Source organism: Marmota monax, unplaced genomic scaffold, assembly GCF_021218885.2.
Source record: "Marmota monax isolate L192 unplaced genomic scaffold, Marmota_monax_Labrador192_F-V1.1 WCK01_AAM20220418_F8-fsc00202, whole genome shotgun sequence".
Classification (NCBI taxonomy): Eukaryota; Metazoa; Chordata; class Mammalia; order Rodentia; family Sciuridae; genus Marmota; species Marmota monax.
The window spans coordinates 1008505-1034880 of NW_026695005.1; the positions used below are offsets into that span (position 1 = coordinate 1008505).

At 32.4% G+C, this 26376-nt stretch overlaps 1 protein-coding gene across 3 annotated transcripts in view; it reads right to left on the reverse strand.

Moving 5' to 3' along the window:
- Brinp3 (BMP/retinoic acid inducible neural specific 3) overlaps window positions 1-26376 on the reverse strand; it is a 383341-nt gene that overhangs the window by 57903 nt on the left and 299062 nt on the right. For all 3 annotated transcript variants that reach the window (XM_046427569.2, XM_058573679.1, XM_058573680.1), the window contains exon 7: window positions 5969-6191. In XM_046427569.2, coding sequence (XP_046283525.1) covers window positions 5969-6191 — 223 coding nt within the window. The remainder of the gene's footprint in view (window positions 1-5968; window positions 6192-26376) is intronic.

The window sequence follows — 26376 nt, forward strand, 5'->3', positions numbered from 1 at the left end:
GGATTGTTTTATCATCTAGATTCAATAAGTCCTTACAAGGAGATGAGATTGATGTAAAGCATCATTCTCAAAGAATAAATAATGTCCATTTGTTTAGGTGGGTGGAAAGTGGGGAAGGGAGACAAGATCCTAGTAGGAAGGCACAAGGCAAAAATTATTTTCATATAAAAAACAAGATGTTATTTTTTTATATCATGTTGACATTTGCATTTATTGTTCCAAAAGCAATAGTGAGTAAACTAGTGTTGGAAGGAGGAAATTATATCAAACTGCACTATTAAGTACATCTTTTTGAAGCATACATATAAAATATAAAGAAAGTTTCATAATTTGAGAATTTTCTTGATGACAAGGTAAAAATTAAGTTTAGTCTATCTCAATCTTTGTCACAAATCTGTATGCCAAAACAAAACATATAAAGAAGATACCTGTGCCACAGAGAGAACTATAATAGTTCCCTTGAAGAAAAGCACTTGTGCAATTGTTTGTTACAAGCTGAAATAGCCATTTTCCCATGGCAAACCAATTTTTAATTTTGTGTGACATAATTTAACAGAACAACTGTGGTTATTCAAACTCGAATTTATTGCACATTTAGTATTGAAGTTATCATAATAATCACTTCAGGAAAAATCAACTGACATATTTAAAGTCAACAATAAATTCTAGCTTTCAAGTGAAAAAAAAAAAAAAGAAAAATTTGTGTCTGCCATTATGAGCCTGACAGCTTCCTTAGGTAGACAAACTATTCTCATATATTCAGTGATGATACTGAAGGATGAGATCTTTTGTCATTGTATAATAATGAGTGTCATCATTTGCAATATTTTCATAATTAAGGGGACAAATATCTCTCAAATTACTAGTGTGTGCTTTTGTTTACTAGTAGATGATCCATCCAAAGAACAAGGTAGACCAACAAAGTTAAGGAAACTGATTTCAAAATGTTGTGTGTAGTTTATATTTTATACCACAACTTATACCTGTTGAATTTCAGTATAGTATCAAATAATATTATTCACATTTATCTGAAAAACTATTATAATACTCACCTCTCCAACAATAAACTTACATTAGGCTACAAACTTCAGATTGCAATGATTGCATTCAGAAGTAGCTATGAGAATTCATCTATCACTATCACCAGCAAATTATCAAGGAAACGTGCAAAAATCAACCTTTTGTATTAAATATGTCAACAAATATTGAACTTAATATTGTTATTTTAATTTTATTAATAGATACATGTTTAAATATCTCTGAGCTTTAATTTTTGTTATGATACATGTAAATATAAATATGTGTGTGTGCTATCCATATATCCATCCAACAAATCCCATACACAAAACTTATTAGATTGCTCAATAATTTTTTAGGGCTATGAAAGGATCATGAAGCCAAAAAGTTTGAGATCTACTAAATAATTCATTCTGTATTTAAATATCGATCTCAACTGCCTATTGAATAAAACTCAGGTTGACATAATGGAATTTTAGAGCATTCCTATAAAAATTATGTGTGTGTATACACACACACACACACACAGAAAAAGAGAGAGAAATTGTTAATAAAATATTTGGTATCACTGCCATAATACTCAGGATTCAGAATTGAGCAATCTGGTTGTATGAGGTTTCCATATGGATAGAGAATTAAACTCTTAAAATATTCTGTTTTTGATATAAAATACATTTATAGTTTAAAATACATCAATGATATATGAATACTCATGAACATATTTTTAAATGATAGAGTACATAATATAGTAGAGCAGGCATTGGTAGACTCTTTCTTTAGAGACCAAGAAAGCAAATGTTGTAGGCCTGAAGGATCATATCATCTTTCTGTGGCAACTTCTAGATATTATAGTGTGTAACTGTCCACAGACAACATGTAAACATAGAGTGGTGGTTGTTTTATTTACATGCATTCAAATTTGAACTTATAATTTTCATCAACCAAAAATATTATTATTCCTTTTATTTTTTTCTATGACTTAAAATATGAAAAAAACAATCATGCAGGTTGATACAGGTTGATACTGAAACAAGTTTTAGATCAGATTTGGCTCATGTATCCATTTGTTAACCTCTGTTTTAAAGCACATATAGGGAGTGTGGGACACGGCTCTTAGGTGAGAACAGAATTCATTCTTGTCTGTGATGTTAGAGAATTTCAATACATAACTTTCCTTTGTTAATGAAGAAGATATAACTGCATTAAAATATTTTTAATGGTTTTAAACCATTTTTAGTTGCTTACTGTGGTATTAATATACTGGCTCAGGTGAGCCTGTTTTGTATGTCTAACATGCAACTCTGTTCAGTGACAGCATTTCAGTAACTTAAAATTGACCATGATGAGAAAGTTTATACCATCCAATAAAGAAAATACTATAAATCAAAGGTTTTGTTCTCTTAGAAAGCTGGTTGATAAACCTTTACTAACACATTATTAAACGTAAAATAAAAATGGATTCTTGCTGCCCTCTTATAATATGGATTGGTGTAGTTGAGTTAATATTATGGAGATAATGTTATTACTTATTTGAAATGTTTTAGAATAGCAACAAAAATAACTTCTTCCAGGAAATCAGATTATCAAGGCTTCAGTTTACTCAAGTATGAAGACATATTGTGCACACAAATTCCTGAGAGCAACAGTGAGTATTGCTTAATATGAGTGTCAAGTTTTATTTAAAAGGAAGAACTACACTCTGCATTACAAAGGGTGATTTTATCCTATCTACAAAGTGTGTAGAAACCATCTTAATAGTGAAAATGTACTTTGTGAGTCTCATTTTGTTTATGCTGATTTTGAAATATTTTTAATTTAATGTTATTATTTTAATATTTAATATTTTTGAATATTTTTGAATATCAAAAATAGAACATGCTTAGGATGGGAAGAGTTTCAGAGAAAGGCTGAGAAAAAATTCCATAAATACAGGATAAAAAATATAATTTCCAATGCAAGTGAATTATTGGTATTATTCATTTGCTTCTCTTTCAAATATTTCTAAAAACCTACCCTGCAAATATTCAACCTCCTTTTTATACTTTACTCCACTAACCTAGTACATATATTTTGTATTCCTCTTGCCATTTCATTTTATTCTATTAAGATTGAAAAAAAAAACCCACAATAAACAGAAACAAAATCTCATATCGGTAGTAAAAAAGAAACTGATAGAAAAATACTCAAATTAAGTAAAATTGTACATACAGAAAGAAGTTGACATTGTTTTGTGTGTGTGATGAGTGACAGTCAACATAGGAGTTTTGCAAAATATTTAAAAAAGAAAGTCAAGAAATGGCTGTGGCTATCTTCACATTTACTTTAAAAGTTTCGGAAAATAGAGATTTCTCTATACTCTATTAAATTCTGCTCCAAATAATACATCTTTATCTCATCCAACTTATTTATTTTGTATGTACCCAACTTATATTTGGTATCAGTTTCCTATATTTTCCTTTAAAATCCTGCATAGTTACAGCATATTTGTATTTCCATTTAAAAATTAACGTCACTTCTATGATATTCTTTCCTTATTTTTTTTTTTTGCACTTTCTTTCTCTATTCACTCCTTATGTATGTCTGAAGATGTCATCTACCTATTTACTATGGTATTATACTCAGATTTCCTTCATTTGTGTGTACTGGGATTGTCACCCCACTTTTTCAAATCTTTCCTGTGTTTCAAATAGCTACATAGATTGATAGATATATATTTACATGTATATATTCAGTTTCAATTAAATTTGCTAAATAAAACCATAAAGTCAGCATGTTTATAACCAGACTTATCAATTTATTTTCTAGTCCACTTAATTGTCTTACATTTCCTATTTGGGTTAAAATTATCTATTTCAGTAATTTTAAATCTACTTTTAACTCACATAAAGCATTAAGTTCACAATAATCAAATAGCAGTGTCATCCTCTAGCTACAAATCCTAATTAGAAAATGTTCCCAAGGGCATACAGAGACATATTGAAATGTCTTATTCATAAAGAAAATTAAAAAATACTTATGAGATGCATAAAATGACAAAACTATAGCAGTCCTTTGAGGAAAATTTATTGCTGTAATACCTGCATTAAAAAAGATAAATCTTTCCAAATTAATAACCTAGCTTTTCACTCTAAGAAAACAGAAAAAAGAAAATCATACTAAAAAAAAAAGAATGAATGAATGATTGGAATGAAAAAGTAGTCAAGTAAGAGACAAAAATATATAAAAAAATTAAAAGTTCTTTGAAAATATCAAGAAATTTGGCAAAAGTCTTTTATTGACAGTGTATGTGTGCTGGTGGTGGTGGAAGACACATATCTGACCAGGAAAATGGAAGAGAATAGAAGGGAATATTTGTATATCACATAACTACTGTTTACAGACTGGCATTAACTATATATGGAATATTCATGGACTCAGTAATAAACAATGTAGAAGTAGATGAAGGCTTAGAATAGACATTTGTTCAATGTACAATAAGCACATGAAAAGATGTTCAACATTGTTAGTCAAAACTCAAATGTAAATCAAACCCACAAGAAGCCACTTCACAACCACTTGGATGACTATAATCAAAAAGACAGAAAATAATAAGTGTTAGTGAAGATGATTGGTAGAAATATAAAATGGTGCAGCCATTTTGTAAAACAGTTTGGCAGCTCCTAAAAATCTTTAAATATGGATTACCTTCTGACTCAGCAATCCCCCACTTCAGTATATACCAAAGGGAATAGAAAACACATGTCCACAAAGAATGTACACTAACGTTCACAGAAACATTAGAAACATTATTCATAGTACTTTTAAGAGCAACTTAAATGACCATCAAATGATGAATGGGTAAACAAGTGGGACATGCACACTACTGATGTTATGGCATTGATGTACCTGCAAGCAGTATGACAAGTGAAAGAAGCCAATTACAAAGGACCACATATTGCATGATCCCATTAAATAAAATGTTTAGAGTAGGCAAATCTATTGAGACAAATATCGAATTATGCAAATCTATAGCCTAGGAATAGATTGGGGATTATGAGCAGCAATTTCTAGTTGATATTTAGTTTGGGGGTGGGGGATAAGGAAGATATACTCCACTTAGATTATGGAGATGACTGCACAAATTCTGAATATATTAAAATTCCAAAGAAACAATAAAAAATTCAAATGAGTTATTTTTAAATTAAAATTTTTAATGGATATTAATCTGTTTTATTTTCACTGAAATAAATTTCAATGATTTGAACATATCAAAATTCTAGGGTTATAAAGCAAGATACTGATACAAATGTATCATTTTTTGATAATCTTCTTTGTTTTTCCTGTAGCTTTTGTCATTCATGAATTTTTTAACTAGACCTCCAATAGAGAAGGTACAACTTTTTATTACACTCACTTTTCAGTAGATCTTAAAGTTACAAATTTAAAACGTGTTTTCTCAAATCAGATCAGACATAAATATTTTAATAGTCTGTCATTATTCATATGTAATGTTAGCAACATTCACAGTAATTTTTAGAAGTTGCTGTAGAATTATATTCATGGTTTTTTAAATACTGATCATAAAAACTAAACCTTGAATTATTTTAGTTGAAAATTATATAAAGAATTTCATTTTGTACCCCTGCTTACTCTGTATGCTACAATTTAACTCTAGAGCTTTGTGTTTTTCTATTCCAGTTAGTTGACTACCTCATGGAATAAGAATGATTTCTTGATTATGATAGAAAAAGGAAAAAAAATCAGGGGAGAATTAGCATATGTGTTCCCCTTCTACTATTTCTTTGGAAAATTACTGCAATTTATTATTTGGGGACTTAAGAGAATATGCTGTTTTCAAATTATCTCTATCTAATGATAATAAATAACTGTGATATTATAACAACTACATTCACAAAAATAAAGAGAAATCTGTGGAAACAATACCTTCAGTTGTTACATTGCCAGGGCTTACCTTTGTCTCGGCAGGCTGATGAGGGGTTGTTTATGACACCTCTTGCTAAGGCTAAAGAGCTTGTGTACAATTTTCTGTGCCTTGAGGAAAAGTTGTTTCATGCTGTTCTCCAGTTGCTCATAGCGGCGCTGAAAATTAGAATCCATTGTCCACAAATGCATTATAGTTGATGTGTTGAGGAAATAATTCATGGGTAGCCTTTTCATGAATAACTTGAATTCATCTGAAACAAATGTTAAAATTCAACATTTTGATTATGAAACATTTCCAAACACATATAATATGAAAATTAAAAACAAATAAATACAATCCACCATGTATAGGTAACAGATTAGTAGAAGATGAGATATTTAGGTGCTTTGGAATTGTTTTTCTTTTGATTTCCATAAAATAGAAATTGTGTGGAAGAAAGTTAGAATAATTTATAAATAATTAAACAGTTTAGACAGAAAGTTTAACTTAAATTTTCTATATTCTCCTTTTGATAGTGTTTCTCCAATGCACTGTAGATTAAATCTGACACTTTCATTTCCAGAATTAGTGTAAATAATTCTCTTAAGCATTTTATATTTATATATCAAGAAGTGTTCACTAAGTCAGTATAAAAAGTATAGAAAATACAGAAAATCATTAATAATTTAATAAATGTTTAAGGAGAGAAAGTTTTGTAAATAGAAAATTATAACTTTCAGCTAGACATCTATTCTCTGTAACTGACCATGTTTCAAAATGTCATGGCATTTGATTTAAAATAAAAGTGTATCCTGAAGAGTAAAAAAAAATTAAGGGAATTTAAAATCTCCAATATTAGCTTTTATTTTTGCATCAATAATTATCATACCTGAAATAGCTTTATTTTCACATGCTTAATCAATAATTAAATTAAGAGTTGATGCTATGCTAAAATAAATAAATAGTCTAAAAGACCTATTAGTAATCTCAACACAGAAGATAAATCAAGGCAATAGTCAAAACATGGAAACAACAAAACTGTCCATTAACATTTGAATGAATACATAAAATGTGATAAATATATACAAGAGAATTTTATTCAGCCATAATAATGAAGTTATGGTAGATGCTAAAACAGAGATAAACTTTGAAATAAACCAAATATGAAATAAACCAAACACAAAAGGATAAATATTGTATGATTTCAACTACAGAGAAAACCAAAAATAGTCAAATTCACTGCAACAGAAATTAAAATTTAAACTTATAAGGAAATGGGTGGAGGAGAAAAAAGCTATTGCATAATGGTTACAGGGTTTCTGTTCTGGATGATGAAAACTTTTTATGAAAAATAATGGTAATGATCATTATGTAACATTGCAAATGTAACTAATATCTCTGAATTATACGTTTAAAATGATTGAATTGCCTATTTGGGTCCATATGTTATATAATTTTATCACAGTAAAAAATTTGAAAAATAATAAGCAAATTTCCACATCTCTCCTTTTCTTCTGAAGTAAAACTGTGAGTAGAATCTCAAAACATAAATTTTAATTTCTTTTAGTGCTTCTTTAAATGATCTTTAACTTTATTTTTATTTTTTTTTACATATTATGTTGCATTTATTGTGCATACATGTTTTTGTTTCCCCCTTGTACACATGCCCACAAACCACAAGATTTGGAAAACATTTTCAGTGACGGAGAAGCGTTATCTGGCAAGTCAGAAAAACCACATTTTAGTCACTATTCTCCCAATAATAAACTGTTAGCATTCATTAAACTGGAACCTCTGTATAACTTAATTTGCTTATATGTAAATGAGAAAGTACTAGATGTATAAATTCATTTAATTTTAAAATCCTGTGATGTTACAGATGGTTGTTCTTAAGTAAGTATTAAATTAGATTGAAAGGTCTATTTTGAAAATAATTCTTTTCAAATATCCTTATAGGGCTGGGGTTGTAGCTCAGTGGCAGAGCACTTGCCTATAACTTATGTGTCACTGGGTTCAATCCTCAGCACCACATAAAAATAAATGAATAAAATAAAGGCATTATGTCCATCCATAACTAAAAATATTTTTTAAAAGATCCAATTATAGCTATTACATTATTATTCAACAAAGTTTGGAAAGTATATCAATATCTGTTTATTTTATGTTGACACTCTTTGTGTTTTAAAATCAATAAACTATTATTAACACATCTTTAAATATGCCACTGACATCTGATAATACACAGTTAAGTCACTGAATTTATATTTATTTTATGTGTTAAAGTTATTTTAATATTTCACCAATGCTGGAAAATACAACTTTTTAACAATTCAAAACATATTCATGAATATTAGGGTTCTTTCTTCTAAAGCAAATAGATACATCTGTTATCTTTTTGGCTATTGAAGTCATAGTCTTTTACCTGAACAAAAAGAAATATGAAAAGAAAATAAATGACTTTTAACAAAAAAAATATTGAAGAAGATTTTTGAGTGCATATCCATTTGATATGCTTCAAGTCATTTTTTAAATAAGCAGGGTGTAAATAATAGATGAATCTTGAAATTCTGATTTGACAATAGTCTACATTTTGTTTGGTCCCATATGTCTCTTTTGAGAAATTCCCTCTTTTGAATAAAGAATTGATGCATGGAAATTGGAAAGCATTCCTTGGATTATTCACAGAACAGATGCCACTACTTTGAAAACTAATCATTCATTTCCTTGTCATCCTTTACTTGAACACTTTTGATAAGACTTTATTGTGTTGTGGGTATGCATACTTAATTATGTTCATTGTTATAGTAGTATTGGGAGACTTTTCAAATCAGTAAATTTTATTCAAGCTCAAGACTTACATTTTAAGGTGGAATTTCTTTTTACTGAAGTGTACATAATAGTGTATGTCTGTGAAAATTGTCAATATGTAGTTTCTATGAAATAGGGCTTTAACATGACACTTGAATAATTACTTCATTATGAAGTCATTAAGAGTCACCACTGACAGTCACCCAAAACATTTATTGAACACCTGTTGTGAACAGAACATACAGATGTTTCAGTCTATGACAGCAAGTATGGATAAACCTTTAATCTTACTTTAAAAAATGACTAATTAATGATATGCCATATATTCAAGTGTTAAAATAATATCTTTAGTGTCTGAAATTCATTCTACTCGGAAGTCAATAGAGTCTTGAAAATTATTCCTGTGGATATGTTTTAGCTACTTTTGGAAATTAATAAAATGTATATTTAAAGTTTACAAATTTGAATGACACATTAGAATTTCTATTGTATAAATTAACAATATGTATCAGCACAAAGACAAAATACAATAATTTGAGGTTACAGGTAATATTTTATCATATAGTAATTTCTGCAGCTATGTAGAAGATAGAGTACACTCAAAATGAAAAACAAGAATGACCAGCCGTATTTTGGGGGGTGTAGAGATGAATTTATAAAAGAGAAATGTCAAAATTATGTAAAAGTCGCCAAGAAAAAATAAATTTGTATGTATTTTATTAGAGACGTTATTCTAGAAATACTTAAGTGTGTGTCAATTGAGTATTTTTTGCACAGCATAGTTTTGAGGACCACAGAGAAACAAAACAGAAACAATGACAGTAATATGCTAGTAAAACTCTATGCTGGTAGAAATTTATAGTCAGTCTCTGTCTCCTTGAAACTAATTTGCATGAAGCAAAAAATAAAACACAGGGAAATGTATTATATTAATGAATTCTTTGGGGGCACAGAGAAATAGGTTAGGTGACAGCTTTCCCATAAATTACAAATGACTACTTAGACATAAGGTTTAACTCTCTAGACTTCTAGTGTTTCTACATTAAAATGAAGTGTTTTAAAAACAGCTAAATAGGAATGGGTTGCTTTTCTTCCCATTTCCTTGATAAAAGCTCTAGTTATCACTTGCTGTGTAATTTCATCTTTTAATTTTGACTCTCTCTCTCTGCTATTATGATTTCTAGCTAAGGAAGGTACTTTTAAAAAGGTGCTTTAAATATTAACTCAATTATCTCTCCAATAATCCTTCATGCAAATTTTATTAGAAAATTTCATACGCAGAATACAGATAATCCTCGGTTTCAGAATTTTAATGTCAGCAAAAAGTTTTATTAAAACTACAATGTTTATATAACAATTTTATGTATTTATACCATTATGCTCTTTATTGTCATGGCTTATAGTTGAATTAAATGTATGAAAGCAGGAAAATAAACATTGTTAGGGTGTGAAAGGATCAGCTATGAATACATATTCTGATGAGTATTTCTGCTTATACATCAAACATTAACCCATAGAATTGATTGTGTATCTTAAAATGTTCAGAATCTGTAAAATTACTTTAAAACATATTTTCAAAATGTTTTAAAGCACTTAGACATCTTAACATTTCCAGAGTTTTGAGAGCTTTTAATTTATTTCCTGAAAACTTGAGTAATCAGGAAAATTTGTTATTTAAAAATCATTTCTTCAGTTATAATTCCACCCAAACAGAAGCTGCTGACATTGAAAAGTAGGCCTATGGATAGGAGGGATGGAAGGAGGAAATGTGTGTTTTAATGATTTTTATTAATTCACTTGAATGTGTTATCAATTAAATTCAAATAGATGTTGTAAATAAATATAAAAACTCACCCCAAATAATATTGAATTTTCAGCACACTATGTACATGTTATGTTTAAGAAATGTAAATAAGTTCAAGGCCCAGGCCCCAGCTAAGGACCATCCCGCTGACCCATGCAGGAGGCAAGGCCAAGGTTAGGCCCAGGACCAACTCCGCCAACCAGCTGTCACATGCTGGAGCTCAGGCCTAACTCACCTCAATCTTGGGACACTGTAGCCATCACTATAGCCCTCCCCATGCAGTAACCTCCACCTTGGGACAACAGATACAGCGTGGAGGGAGCTGCATCTCGGAACCGGCAGCCCAGCCTTTCAGCCCCATCTCTGAAAGGGGTTGCATCCATCTTGGGACACCGCCACTGATATCTTGAGTTACCTTTACTATTGCCACCACCACCTTTACTTGCAGTAGCATTTATCCTGGGTCATTGACCAGGGTCTAGAAGCCAAACACAAGGTGAGATACAGGTAATTTGCAGGGACACTATAAAATTATAGGTTAGAAACTGTATTACCTCAGATCTGTACTGCGAGAAAGGAAGACATATAGAAAATATGAAAAACCAAGGGAGGAAAGTGCCCCAAACAAACCAAGATACTACAATAATAGAATCCATGGACAGTGCAGTTGATGAAATGTTAGAGAAGGAGTTCAGAATGTTCACAATTAAAATGGTCCACAAATTAAAGAATGACCTAAGTGAGCAAATACAGGCAAAAACTGATCAGTCCAACAAAGAGATAAGAGAGCACATATGGACAACCATTGATCACACCAACAAAGAGATAAGGGAACAAATGCAAGTAGCAAAAGATTACTTCAAGAAAAAGATTCTGAAAAAAAAAAGCAATCAGAAATCCTGGAAATGAAGGAAACAAAAATGAAATAAAAAAATGTAATAGAAAGCATCACCAACAGACTAGATCACTTGGAAGACAGAACATCAGATAATGAAGACAAATATACAATCTTGAAAATAAAGTTTACCACACAGTGAAGATGGTAAGAAACCATGAAAAGAACATCCAAGAATTATGGGATAACACCAAAAGACCAAATATAAGACTTATGGGGATAGAGGAAGGCACAGAGATTGAAACCAAAGGAACGCACAAATCTCTTCAATAAAATAATATCAGAAAATTTCCCAAACATGAGGAATGAATTGGAAAATCAAATACAAGAGGTTTACAGGACACCAAATGTAAAAAATTACAACATATCTACACCAAGGCATGTTATAATGAAAATGCCTAGCCTACCAAATAAGAATAGGATCTTAAAGGCCACAAGAGAGAGGAATCAGATCATAGACTGGGGGAGACCAATTCGTATTTGAACAGACTTTTTAACCCAGACCCTCAAAGCCAGGAGATCTCGGAACAACATAGACTAAGCTCTGAAAGAAAATGGATGCCAACCAAGAATCTTATATCCTAAAAAATTAAGCTTCATATTTGATGATGAAATAAAAACTTTTCATGATAAACAAAAATTAAAAGAATTTACCACAAGAAAGCCTGCACTTCAGAGCATTCTCAGAAAAAATTTCACAAGGAGGAAATGAAAAACAACAATGAAAATCAGCAAAGGGAGGAACTACACTAAAGGAAAGGTCACTCCAAAAAGAAACCAAGTTAAGTTAAAAACCAAAAATAAATCAAAATGACCAGGAATACAAATCATATTTCAATAATAGTCCTGAATGTATATGGCCTAAACTCATCAATTAAAAGACACAGACTGACAGATTGCTTAAAAAAAAAGACCCAACAATATGCTTCCTTCAAGAGATTCATCTCACAGGAAAAGATATCCACAGACTGAAGGTGAAAGGGTTGGAAAAAAGTACCATTTACATGGACCATGTAAACAAGCAGGAGTTTCCATGGATAAAGTGTTTTCAAACAAAGTAGTAAATAGGGATAGAGAAGGACATTTAATACTGCTTAAGGGATTCAGACTAACAAGATATAACAATCATAAATATCTATACCCCAAACAATGGGGTGTCTATATATATCAAACAAACCCTTCTCAACTACAAGAACCAAAGAGACCACAACATAGTGATACTGGGTGATTTTAATACATATCTCTCATCACTGGATATATCCTCCAAACAAAAAATAAACAAAGAAACTATAGAACTCAGTAATACAATCAATAAGTTAGACTTAACAGACATTATAGAATATTCCATCCATCAACTAGCAAATACACTTTCTTCTCAGAAGCACATGGATCCTTCTCCATAATAGACCATATATTATGCCACCAAGAAAGTCTTAGCAAGTACAAAAAAAAAATAGAGATACTACCATGCATTCTATCTGACCATAATGAAATGAAATTAGAAATCAATGATAAAATAAAAAATAGAAGCTACTCCAACACCTGGAGATATGCTATTGAATGACACATGGATAACAGAAGACATCAGGAGGAGATAAAAATAAATTTATAGATGTAAATGAGAATTCTGATACAACTTATCAAAATTTCTGGGACATTGTGAAGGCAGTGCTAAGAGGAAAATTCATTGCATGGAATTCATTCATTAAAAGAAGAAAAGTCAACAAATGACCTGATATTACAACTCAAAGCCCTAGAAAAAGAGAAACAAACAAACACCAAAAGTAGTAGAAGACAGAAAATAATTTGTAGTCGTGGGTCTTTTCCTTAATCAACAGGATGTGCAGGTGCAGGGGCAGGGACACGGAGTCAAGACACAGACACCAGGAGCTGGTAAGAGCAGGCAGTGGCAGACCTCCAGCCAGCTCATTTATTATGGAATAGTTTACAACTGATATAGGGCTCATCCTCCAATCATACATAAGCAAGCAGGTTACCTAACATTTATAAACCAATCATCTTATGATCAATGTAACTGCACTATGAGGAAGCTCTAAAATCTGCCACATAGTTGAAGGCTGTCAGGAAGGGTCATGACTCCTATGAAAGGGATCCTTAAATTAAGGAAGCTCAGACCCTGAGGCTCTTGCCTCTCAGTTGCCTAGCAACATTGAGGTCAATCACTGAGGAGGTGGTTTTACCTCAAAGGCTTGCCAGAGCAGAGCACCCCATCCTGCAGATGTGCCTGTAAGGCCTGTACAGGCATTGGTCTTCATAACCCCTTGAGCTGCTAGCTGCTGGCTGCAAGCCGAGAGTTATTCCCATAACAATTAAAATCAGGGCAGCAATCAACAAAATTGAAACAAAATAAACAATTCAAAAATTGACAAAAAAAGAAGCTGGTTCTTTGAAAAAAAATAAATAAAACTGACCAACTCTTAATCATCCTTACAAAAAGAAGGAAGGAAAAAATTCAAATTACTAAAATTTGTGATAAAAATAGGAAATATCATGATTATTGAAATGCAGAAGAAAATTAGAAAGTATTTTGAAAATGTATATTCTAGTAAAATAGAAAACCTCAAAGACACCAACAAATTTCTAGAGGCAAACTATCAACCCAAACTGAGTCAAGAGGACATACACAATTTAAACAGATCAATTTCAAGCATGGAAATAGAAGATGCCATCAAGAGCCTACCAAACAAGAAAAGCCTGGGACCAAAAAGATTCACAGCTGAGTTCTACAAGACCTAAAATGAAGAATTAATATTCCTCAAATTATTCCATGAAGTAGAAAAGGAGGGAACCCTTCCAAACTCATTCTATGGAGCTAGTATCATCCTGATACCAAAACCAGGCAGAGACATATCAAAGAAAGAAAATTTCAGACCAATATCCCTGATAAACATTGATGCAAAAATTCTCAATAAAATTCTGGAAAATCACATGCAAAAATATTTAAAAAAACAGTGCACTATGATCAAGTGGGGTTCATTCAAGGAATACAAGATTGGTTCAACATATAAAAATCAATAAATATAATTAATCACATCAATAGACTTTAAAGATAAAAATCATATGATTATGCCAAGAAAGCATTTGACAAAATACAGCACCCTTTCATGTTCAAAACATTAGAAGAACTAGGGATAGTAGGATCAAACTTTAACATTGTAAAAACTATCAATGCTAAACTCAAGACCAACATCATTCAAAATGGAGAAAAATTGGAAGCATTCCCTCAAACACCTGGAACAAGACACATTCACCATGTGTATTCAATATAGTCCTTGAAATTCTAGCCAGAGCAATTAGACGAAAGAAATTAAAGGGATATAGATAGGGAAAGAAGAATTCAAACTGTCATTATTTGCGGACAACACGATTCTGTACTTAGAGTATCCAAAAAAACTCTACCAGAAAACTTCTAGAATTAATAAAGGAATTCAGCAAAGTAGCAGGATATAAAATCAATACCCATAAATCAAATGCATTACTATGCATTAGTGATGAATCCTCTGAAAGATAAATTAGGAAAACTACCCCATTCACAATAGCCTCAAACAAAAAATATTTGTAAATCAATCTAACAAGAGAAGTGAAAGACCTCTACAATAAAAACTACAGAACACTAATGAAAAAAATTAAAGAAGACCTTAGAAGATGGAAAGATTGCCCATGTTCTTGGATAGACAAAATTAATATTGACAAAATAACCATACTACACAAAGCGCTATACAGATTCACTGCAGTTCCAATTAAAATCCCAATGTTATTCTGTATAGAAATAGCAAAAGCAATCATGAAATTCATTTGGAAAAATAAGAGACCGAGAAGAGCCAAAGTAATCCTTACCAAGAAGAGTGAAGCAAGAGGCATCACAATACCAGACCTTAAACTATAATACAATGCTATAATAACAAAAATGACATGTTGTTGGCACCAAAATAGACATGTAGACCAATGTTACAGAATAAAAGACACAGATACAAACCTGCATATATACAGTTATCTCATACTAGACAAAGGAGCCAAAACATACATGGGAGAAAAGATAGCCTCTTCAACAAATGGTGCTGGGAGAACTGAAAATCCATATGCAGCAAAATGAAAATCAATCCCTCTCATCATGCACAAAACTCAACTTAAAGTGGATCAAGGATCTAGGAATTAGTCCAGAAATCCTGCTCCTAACAGAGGAAAATGTAGGCCCTGACTTCCTTAACAAGATTCCTAAAATATAAGAAATAAAATCAAGAATTAATAAATGGGATGAACCTAAACTAAAAAAGCTTCTTCTCACAAAAAGAAACAATCAATGTGGTGAAGAGAGAGCCTACATTTTGGGAGCAAATTTTGCCATACACATGTGAGATAGAGAACTAATCTCCAGTATATATAAAGAACTCAAAAACTTACCATCAAAATAATAATAATAATAATTGATTTAAGAAGCTGAAGAGACACTTCTCAGAAGAAGATATACATTCAATCAACAAATATATGAAAAAATGATCAACATCTCTATTATTTCTTTAATTAAGAAATGCAAATCAAAAGTACTCTAAGATTTCATCTCACCCCAATCAAATGGCAGTTATCAAGAATAGAGATAACAATAAATTTTGGGGAGGATATGGGGGGAAAGGCACACTCATACATTGCTGGTGAGACTGCAAATTGGTGCAACCGATCTGGAAAACAGTATGGAGATTCCTTAGAAAACTTGGAATAGAACCACCGTTTGACCCAGCTATCCCACTCCTCGGTCTATACCCAAAGGACTTAAAATAAACATACTATAGTAACACAATCACATCAATGTTTATAGCAGCTCAATTCACAATAGCTAAATTGTGGAAGCAACCTAGAAGCCCTTCAATAGCTGAATGGATAAACACTATTATATATACACAGTGGCATGAGGGCAGGAAAGATGGTGGATGAGATGGACATCATTACCCTAGGTACATGTATGAGTTCACATATGGTGTGGTGCTACATCACATACAGAAAAATGAAAAGTTGTGCTGCAATTGTGTAAAATCAATCAAAATGCATTCTTCTGTTATATATACCTAATTAAAGTAAATAAATAAATTTTAAAAATAAATGTAAATTAGTTGACATTATTTAATTACTTGTTAATACAAGCATAAAACCTCAGGGCTGGGATTGTGCCTTAGCAGTAGAGTGCTCGCCTAGCACATGTGGGGAGCTGGGTTTGATCCTCAGCACCACATAAAAATAAATTAAAGGTATTGTGTCCAACTGCAACTAAAACAAAAATATTAAAAAAAGAATAAAGCCTCACTGGTTCATATTTTATATGTGTGTGTCTTTTGTTTTAAATCAACTAACATATTGGCACAATTAAAGTATCTTTTCAGTGTGTGGGGTAATGCAATACAGAAGTATTTTTAATTATTATGAATACATAACAATATTATTTTACAGTGTTAAAAAATATACACAATATCCTACAAAATCTGTAAAGAAACAGACACAGGAAAGTTATAAAAGGAAAATGAAGCTGTGTAGATAATGTGAAGAATACATTTTTAAGCAGAAAGAAAGGCCATGTATGATTTTATGTTATTTCCAATCTGATATCTTCAAACTCATTATTACTACATATATATGTGTGTATAAATTTTTGAAATAATGACATGTTAATAGCATACACTTGTGGAAAAATTCTATAAATAAGCTAACAAAACAAGTGTTACTTCCTTGTAGTGACTGCATTACTATCATGAACACTTGGGCAGGTATGCTCTGCTTCTTTGAGTATATTTTTATTTTTTTTACTTATTTTTTAATGTACAAGAAATCTAGACTTATAAGTCCAACATATAAAGTTGACAAAGGTCAAACCATTTCTGCCTCTGACTTTCAGCGTTATTGACACACCTGAACACACTCTAATACAATTATTTCTTATTCTTTTTCACAGTCACACTTTTCACAGATGATAGTACAAGTTTCCTGATTTTCAGTGGCAAAGGTTTTTCTAGTAAATTAATTAAATGAGAACTTTGACACTACATAAAAACTGCCCTTATGTAAGTAAGATATAAAATTGTCAAAAGGGGAAAGAAGTGGTAATGTGAGAGGCAAAAAGGATCTAGCAAGAAAAGCTGAGACAGAGACAGCCCAGCTGATGGGCATCCTGAATGGCAGAGAGATGACAATCAATCTTTGAGCAAGTGTTGCTGATATATGAACCTTGACCCGCTCTATAATTCTAACTAGAATTGGTCAGTTTACATTTTTACAAACTTCTTTTCTCCAAGCCTTTCTAAGAAACTATTTGAATGATTTGAACCAGTTTAGAATTTTTCCAGCTTCTACAGTAAATCACTGATACAACTGTGAGTGACTGTATATCAGTGCCACCGATATGTGTCTATTCAAGCCATTCTATCAGCCATGGGTAGAGAGTTTATAATGAAATTGACAAAATACTATAATGCTGCATAAACTAAATGGCAAGACTGCTCAATAGCTTGTGAACTGGCCAATTTTATGAGGCTACAAAGCGATGGGTACACAAGGGTATAAATCAGGAACAGATTCTCATTCTTTAGTAGCTGCCTGGAAATAAGTTTTTTCTGACTTTTATTTTTCTCTGAAAGACGGCATACTTTATGTTACAATATTTTAATACATTAGGTCAATCAGAGCAATCTAGCCTACATTGGGTTTCCTTTTTTATTACCCCAAATATCTGAGAAAACTACCTAAATGCAGCTTATCCCTCATTACAGAATCTGAAAAAAACAGGTCCTCATATTCCCAGTGCCTTTTCAGCACAGGGTGGGTGCATCATCTAAATTACAGAAGTCAGCTGTAGCCACCCAGAGTTTGAAGAGGAGGCCTAGAGACATTCTTTCAGGAGGGAATGGCAATAGCAGCAATGGTAGTCTTTATTTCAATCTGATAATCCTTGCAGTTAGCAATGATGACCTCACTAAATAAGTCTTATGCAAAATTCTTTTTTTTACTGTTTCCTGACTAGAGAGAAGAGTGTGTTTCTCTACCCCTCTTGGTGATTTTATGTGCTATACAGAAACCTTTCATGAATTTATCCATGTATGTCAGCTAAATTTTTTTTTCTTACATACAGAAAAAAAAATCTGGGATGATAGAGGTACAGATATTGAAAGTTATTTTTGACAATAGATTCCAAAGACAATTGGCTGAATGTATGACTGATTGCATGGACCAAATGGAGCAGGAAGATTTGCAAGTTCATAGAGTATTAAGGGTGGAACTTCAGCCACAGAGACACCATATGCATTCATCTTGAATGAAGTGCTTGTTTCAGGAATGGTATTAGGGACCATATGCTGACCAGGAGCTGAGTGAGGAACCTGAGAATTCAAAGACTGTTGCTACCAACAGTTACAGCTTGCTTAAAGAACTCAAATGTATATACTTTCTTCTCAAAGTACAGAATGAATGTTAGAGACTTTCAAACTGTGCTAAATGAATCTTTTCTCTCTTATAGTTGCATGGCTTCAAGACAAACTTTGTTTCCAAGATTGAATTTAAATTCCTCCAGATCTCTTATGTTAAAGTTAGACAGACCACTGATTGGAAATTCGTGGGGACATGGGAACTGGAAGTCAGATAGGTGGATATTGACTTAGAAAAATCCAAAGCATGAATATTTTTCCCTTGCTACCTTTCCCCCAAACAGCACATTTTTTATTTCAAGTATTATCTTTGTCTTGCTTTCAGACACTGCAATAATCTTAATCAAAAAAGGTGATGACCATCGCATTGTGAAGCCAGGGCTTACCATGCCCCAGTTTCACCACCCATCGTGACCCAGAGAGCTTATTGAAATCATTCTAAATTTGGCCTAATTTTGTAATAGATTGTCAGTAATTTCATCATTTTTATTTGAGAAAAAGCATTAAATTCAGTGGTGAAAAGAACGTCAGCATCTCTGATGAGCACTGTAAGCACTGTTTTCTGAAGGCTGTGACACCAAAGTGAAATCAGATGACATCTCAGATTTCAGTGAAGACACATTTACCCCACTGTGGCTAAGGCCTCACAATAGCTGTGAGCCCCAGAGGCACAACACACACATTGTACTGCACAAGAATAGTAGGCTATTTAGAGAGGTCTAACCTATAGGAATTTGAGAGTTTACTAATTAGATAATTGTCCCTAGGGATTTAAATATAGGGCCATGTCTTGAGGCCCTATTTGATTTGTATTGCTAAAAACAAGCAAATAAATAAGTAAGTAAGTAAATAAATAAGATCTAGGTCTGTCAGAAAAGTCCTGACTTGAGTCAGAAAAGAAGAAGAAAGAAATGAAAGGTGAGAGTCAAGGAAAAAACAAAAATCTGTCCTATCAAATTCCCAGCCCTGAGTCATTTCAAAGACACAGGTGTCTTGTACCACAGTTTAAATAGGGGAAATCTTCCCTTTTGATTTCTGAATTGTGAGTTAATGCTTAATTCCTGGAGCTCTGAGTGCCACAATATTCCATGATTCGGAGTACAGCCTTTTAGAAATATAGTTAAAAAATTGATTTTCCCTGTATCCTTTTAAATTATATCTGTTAGGACCATAAGCCATGTTATGTTTATTTTCCTATTCCTTAAAGAATTAGAAGACTATCAGCTAACATATTATGGAGTAAGATATAGTAAGGTCAAAAGATAGAGTGAAACCTTCCCTTTCTATGAAAATTATAAATACAGTCATATTCCTTGCATTTTTTGCTTGACACAATTGTAAGAGATCCACTCAATACTTGGAAGTGGTGAAGATGGTATTCATTTTCCACCTGTATATAACTCACCATGTCGCTGAGTTCTCTTAATCATATGGTAATTGTAGTTACCTCTTTTTTTTTTTCCTGATGCTTTAAAGATGTAATGACTCCTGGCAGAAGGGATAACATTTCTTTCCTGGCACATTTTTGTTTCCTTTATCATTAAAAACAGAGAATATCAGAAACACCTTCCTTTCTACTTAGAAAAGTCTAACCTGTAGGAATTTGAGAAAAAAAGTTCAACATTCTCATTGTGTTCCAGGGTTAAACAAATCCTCACCTTCTGTACTACAGTTCACTGCACAGGGATATAGATCATCTCCATGTTACAGAACACAATTTGCTAATGACATGATACTGAAAAGGTGTGGAAAACAGTAGATGAATGGATAAAAAAATGTGGTATATATACACAATGGAATATTACTCAGCAATAAAATAGAATAAAATCATGTCATTTGCAGGTAAATGGATGGTGTTGGAGAAGATAATGCTAAGTGAAGTTAGCCAATCTCCCAAAAACAAATGCTGAATGTTTCCTCTAACATAACGAGGCTGATTCAAAGTGGGGTAGAGAGTGGGGAGCATGAGAGGAATAGATAACCTCTAGATAGGGAAGAGGGGTGGGAGAGAAAGGGAGGGGACAGGGGGTTAGCAAGGATGATGAAATGTGATAGACATCATTATCCAATGTACATGTATGAAGACATGAATTGATGTTACCATACTTTATATACAACCAGAGATATGAAAAATTGTGCTGTATACATGTAATAAGAATTGTAATGCATTCCACTGTCATTTATTTTTAAAAAATAAATTAAAAAATTAAAAAGAAACATGAGTAGCAGGTTTCTAACTGCTGGTCTATAATGTAGTTGCTTATGACAACTGCAAATAAATCTTATTTGTTCTGAAAGTCTGGTGATTCTGAGTGTATCTGGATATCACCTTCAAAATGAAGAACAGGTAATTGCAACTTTATCTCCCTTAAATTAGAAAGATGTACAAATCTCTGAAATTGCATTGAATGCTTTCTCTAGTAACATTATTGATAATGATGACTTCAATGATCTGTACTGGGATGGCAGATGTGCCAGCTGCAGACTATTGTGCTTCTTGGTGTCCTCAAGAGATTTCCCCTGCTGTGTGAGTTCAAGATTGTTCTTGGCATAGCCTCTGAGCCAGCATCTCCAATTCTCAAGTTGATACTGAGTTATCCAATTCAATGTCTTTAAATAAATTCCTTTTCTGCTGCAGTCAGATTCTATTCTTAGAAGAATGCTGACTGATACAGTTAATTGAGGCCTCAAGGGAAATTATAGTCTGTAGTTCAACAAGAGTTTAACAAATATTTATTGAGTGTCTACAGTGTGCCAATCACTGTGCTAGTTAAGAACTTAGACAACAATAATAATTACTGTTATAGATATAAAATGGTACTTTTTCCCATAGGATTTCCATGCAGATTACATAATTGCTATGAAAATTTAATAAAGTGCCTTTTACATGATTAGTGATAAATACTAGCTTTCTTTTTCTTGTTATAATTTAATCAGTGTTTCTATGTGTGCTGTTCTGAGCACTTTACAAGCATTATCTCATTTAATCCTTACAGAAGTCTTAGGAGATGGGTACTAATATAATCCACATTTTGCTGATAATAAAATGTGCTTTTTTGAATTTCAGCAAATATTCAAAATGATGTTGCTAATAATGAAAGCCCAGAACAAACCTCATCTGAAAAAAACAAAAGCAAAACCAAAACACAGCCCCTGCCTTAATAAGCATACATTTTATGAGAGTTGAGAGAAAAATAAAATTATTGTTCCCTATATTTGAAGACTTCTTTTGTTTGGTAGAATTTTCATAAACATTATCACATCCAATCTCATAATAACCATGCAGTAGGACAGACTGGTTTTGTTGAGATGTGATGTGAAACTAATTTGAATTATAGGATCATTGCACAGAGCCAAGTATGAGAGAAAGATGAAGAAAATAATAGACTCATGGAAATAGAAAAAAAAATAATTTTATATTTCTGTGAGGGTCAGGGCAATGTTTTACTTTTCTTTTAATTTTCCCTTTCCAAAAGCCTAATAGAACACATTATTATACTATCATTTAATTATATATTTCTTAAATGGCTTAACCAATTGACAAGATTTGGGAAGAAACAGTTGATCCTTGCTATAAATATAAAGGAGTGATTCATCTAGAAAAGCAGAGCCGGAGCTTTGTCGTATAAAACACGATGCCCAAGTGACCCAGATGGGGAAAGAAATTTGAAGTAAGACATGTATTGCAGTTCTAAGCCTTAATACTACGGGAAAAAAGGGAATTGAAAGCAAACCTGCAAGGCCAAACCATAGATATGTGTCTTAACTTATGGATAGGAAAATAGCGAGTTTCAAGTAATGAAATAGGGCATGTAAAATTCAGATTGATAAATGATCAAAATATTCAGCAATGGCATGTGATCATTGGTCATAAAAGAAACTAGAACAAAGTATGTTTCAATGGTTGCATAAGGGATATTTACCTTCAGTTCCTTTTAACTATTACTCTTTGTTCTGGGCCCTTAGCTCTTTTAATTCTACAGAGTAACTTTTGCTACAATATTTATTATACAGATATGATAACCATGACTTAGAGATATTTTGTAAATTTATCCAGGGATAACACTCCTTAGTAATGCCTAAAGAAAAACTCCTGAACACCCCCCCCGCCCCCCCAGCAGCCGGCTTTACTGAATTTGCCTATGAGATTAAACTCTTTTGAAACCATGTACCAGGGAACAGATAGAAACCCTGGAACAGGGTGAAGGCATCTCGAATTCAGAGACTTTGCTTCACATCCTAGAGCACAAGCAATCTCCAAGGGAATTTCCTTCCTCTTTAAACAGTAAAACCTTCCAGGCACCACCCTCCCCTTGTAAATCAGATGTCAATTTGTGCTGCAGTTTTTATTCCAGTCAGTAAAAATGGAGGCCAAAGAAGTTTAGTGATTTCCCTGTGAACACAGTTCTACAAAAAAGTGGAATTAGTACTTCAGACTGAGAAATATTATCCACAGTTTGTCTTTTATATTAGATTATAATTTTAAGTGTAATGTAATGAATGATTGTGTATAGGAATAATTGCTAAATTAATACTAAATCACATATTAACTATTAGGACATACTTCCAAGTAGGAAAATTTAAAATACTATATAAGTAGAATCAAAACACTTTTAAATGTTCACATCAACATATTTATCATTAAGAGTAAGCATAAAACATCATCTTTTTTCTTTTTTTTTTTTTTTTTTAATCTGGGTGGAGGCAGTTGGGCACTTTACCAAGGGGCACTTTACCACTGAAATACATCCCAAGCACTTATTTTTTTTTTTTATTTTGAGGTAGGGTCTTCCTAAGTTGATTAGGGCTTTGCTAAGTTGCTGAGGCTGGTCTTGAACTTAAATCCTCCTGCCTAACCTCCCAAGCTGCTGAAATTACAAGCATGTGCCTGGATAAAATATTCTAATATAGCTTATTCCAAGTGTAGTTCCAAGTATAGTGAGAACTCTCAGGTATAGAAATTCCCTGAGTTCTTGGTCATTTTGATATAACCTTAAACAATTATTTTGGAATGTTGGAAGACCAAACTTTAACCAAGATTAACACCTTTCAAATAGTTAAAACTCTGAGAAATAAAAGCAAGTTAAATCCTGCACAGAAACAACAGGGAAACCACATCTAGACAAGAAGGTTCTCTCTCCACCAGCTACATCAGTTCTCTCTCCATACAACTGAAAAGAATGGAGAGCCAGGAAATTATTCATTCCATATGAGTTGAGTTCTGTCTTTTAAAATTGTTTGTAACCTTTCTTGCAGCAGGTTTACACAAAATAGAAGTACTTACTAGAACAGAAAAAACAATATGGTAAGATTTTTTTCCAAGAGAATCAGTGCCTATGGTGACAAATAAGTACCTAACCCCTATGTATGAGTTAATTCCTTCCTCAAACTTTCAAATATTTGTTTTGTGTACAATTAAGAGATATCATGCTCTTTGATTTTATGATTCTAGGTAATTCCTCAAATCCTTGGTTGTTGAAGGCTTTTTTCCCCTCTTGTTTGAATTTGGCAAATAAATTATATATGTATTGTGCTCCTCCAATACATTTTTTACAATATTAGTTAACGTTGTCACAAACTTGACTTTGTATTTATTATTATTTGCATTGGAATGTAATCTTTCATCATCTTTTATTATCATGCTGTTTAAAGGCCCTAGCTTATACATGTTGAACCAGAATAAATTTTAACAAAGCTCATTTTCACTTTCAAAATTATCCCAGTTTGGTAATATATATTTGGTGAGTTTCATTCCCCAGTATTTTATGAATAAAAACAATATGTTATGCTTCTGACTAATCATGCTTAGTCTATTAATTCCCAAGTAGAACATCTGAGGCTACCTCATATATACTTCATGCCTTATTGGTAGATCTGCTATCTTGTTTATCATAAATTGGCACCATTGTCACCAGTCTAAAGCTGGAAACTCTTTCCTCAAACCCTCTCTTTTAGACAGTTCTAGGTTAAAGTTTGTCACTAACAGAAGCTCATGTGTGACGTGACATGAAATAGAAGCATCATCTTCTGAAATTATATGGCCATGAATGTGTGACTATGAGGCTCTGTCCTTCTCCAAATGCATGGTAGCTTCCAGATAAAAAAGCAGCATCCATACAAGTGACATCATTCCCAGAAACAGCAATTTCCAGATGCCTTTTCATAGACTCTGACTTCACAGACCACTTCACAGGGGTCTTGCACCTGGACACAGGTGCTGGCATTCCAGCCCTTCCAGGCTTTGAAAATAGGTGATCATGGATGTTTCTCAAGTTCTCTTTCATTCCTTCCATGTCTTTCTTATCCCTCATATAAGCAATAATTCCAATGTTAAAACCCTCTTCCCCCTGAAGAGTAAAAGCAATGTTGAACAAAACTACAAAGCAAGAGACATTATATAACCTATCTTCAAAACACAGTACAAAGCAGTCATAATCAAAATGGCATGGTGCTTTTATATAAAGAGGCATTTAAAAAAAAGCAGAATAAAAAAGCTAGAGTACCCACACATCTATAGTCACCTATTGTTTAAAATGGTACTAAAAACATACATTGGAGAAAGGACAGTGTTTTCAATAAACAGTGCCGAGAAAATTGAATATCATACATAGATAAATGAAATTAGATTTTTTATCCCTTGTCAATCAAAAAATCAACTTACGACCAACCTAAGATGGATTAAGGACTTAAATGTAAATAACAAAACTATGAAACTACTTAAAAACTCTTAGGTAAGATTCTTCAGAAAATTGGCAAAAATTTTCTCTTCTCCCACCCCCCCCTTTCTCTCACTCTTGCTCTCTCACTCTCTCTTTCTTTCTTATCCCCCAAAGCAGAAAAACAACAGCAAAAATAAACAGAGAAACAGAGTTATATCAAACTGAAAAGCTTCTGAACAGCAAATGAAAAAAAAAAAAAATCAAAAGGGTAAATACATAGTCTAAAATATTGGAAAATATTTGCAAGCTGTATATCTGATAAAAGGCTAATATCCACCATATTTAAGGGAAAAAACACAATAGCATGAAAACAAATAACCTAATTTATGAATGAACAGTAGATCTAAATAGACATTTCTCAACAGAAGACATACAAATTTTCAACAGATATATGGAAAATGTTCAGCATCTCTAATCATCAGAGAATTCAAATCAAAACCAAAATGAAATATCATGGCCCTCCCGTAAGAAAGGCTACTCATAAATAACAAAAGATAACAGGGCTAGGATGTATAGAAAAAGAAATCCTTGCACTCTGTTGGTGGGAATGCTAATTAGACTACTATCATGGAAAAGAGTATGGTGGTACCTCAAAAAAAAATTAAATATGTAACTACCACATGATTCAGCTATCCCACTACTGGATTTGTAACCAGTATGTGTAATCTGTATGTTGAAGAGACATCTGCAGTATCCGTTTACTTCAGCACCATTCAGAATAACAATAAAATTGAAAAAACCTGAGTGATCATCAACTAATGAGTGGATAAAGAAAATGTGTCACATGCACACAATGGAATACTATT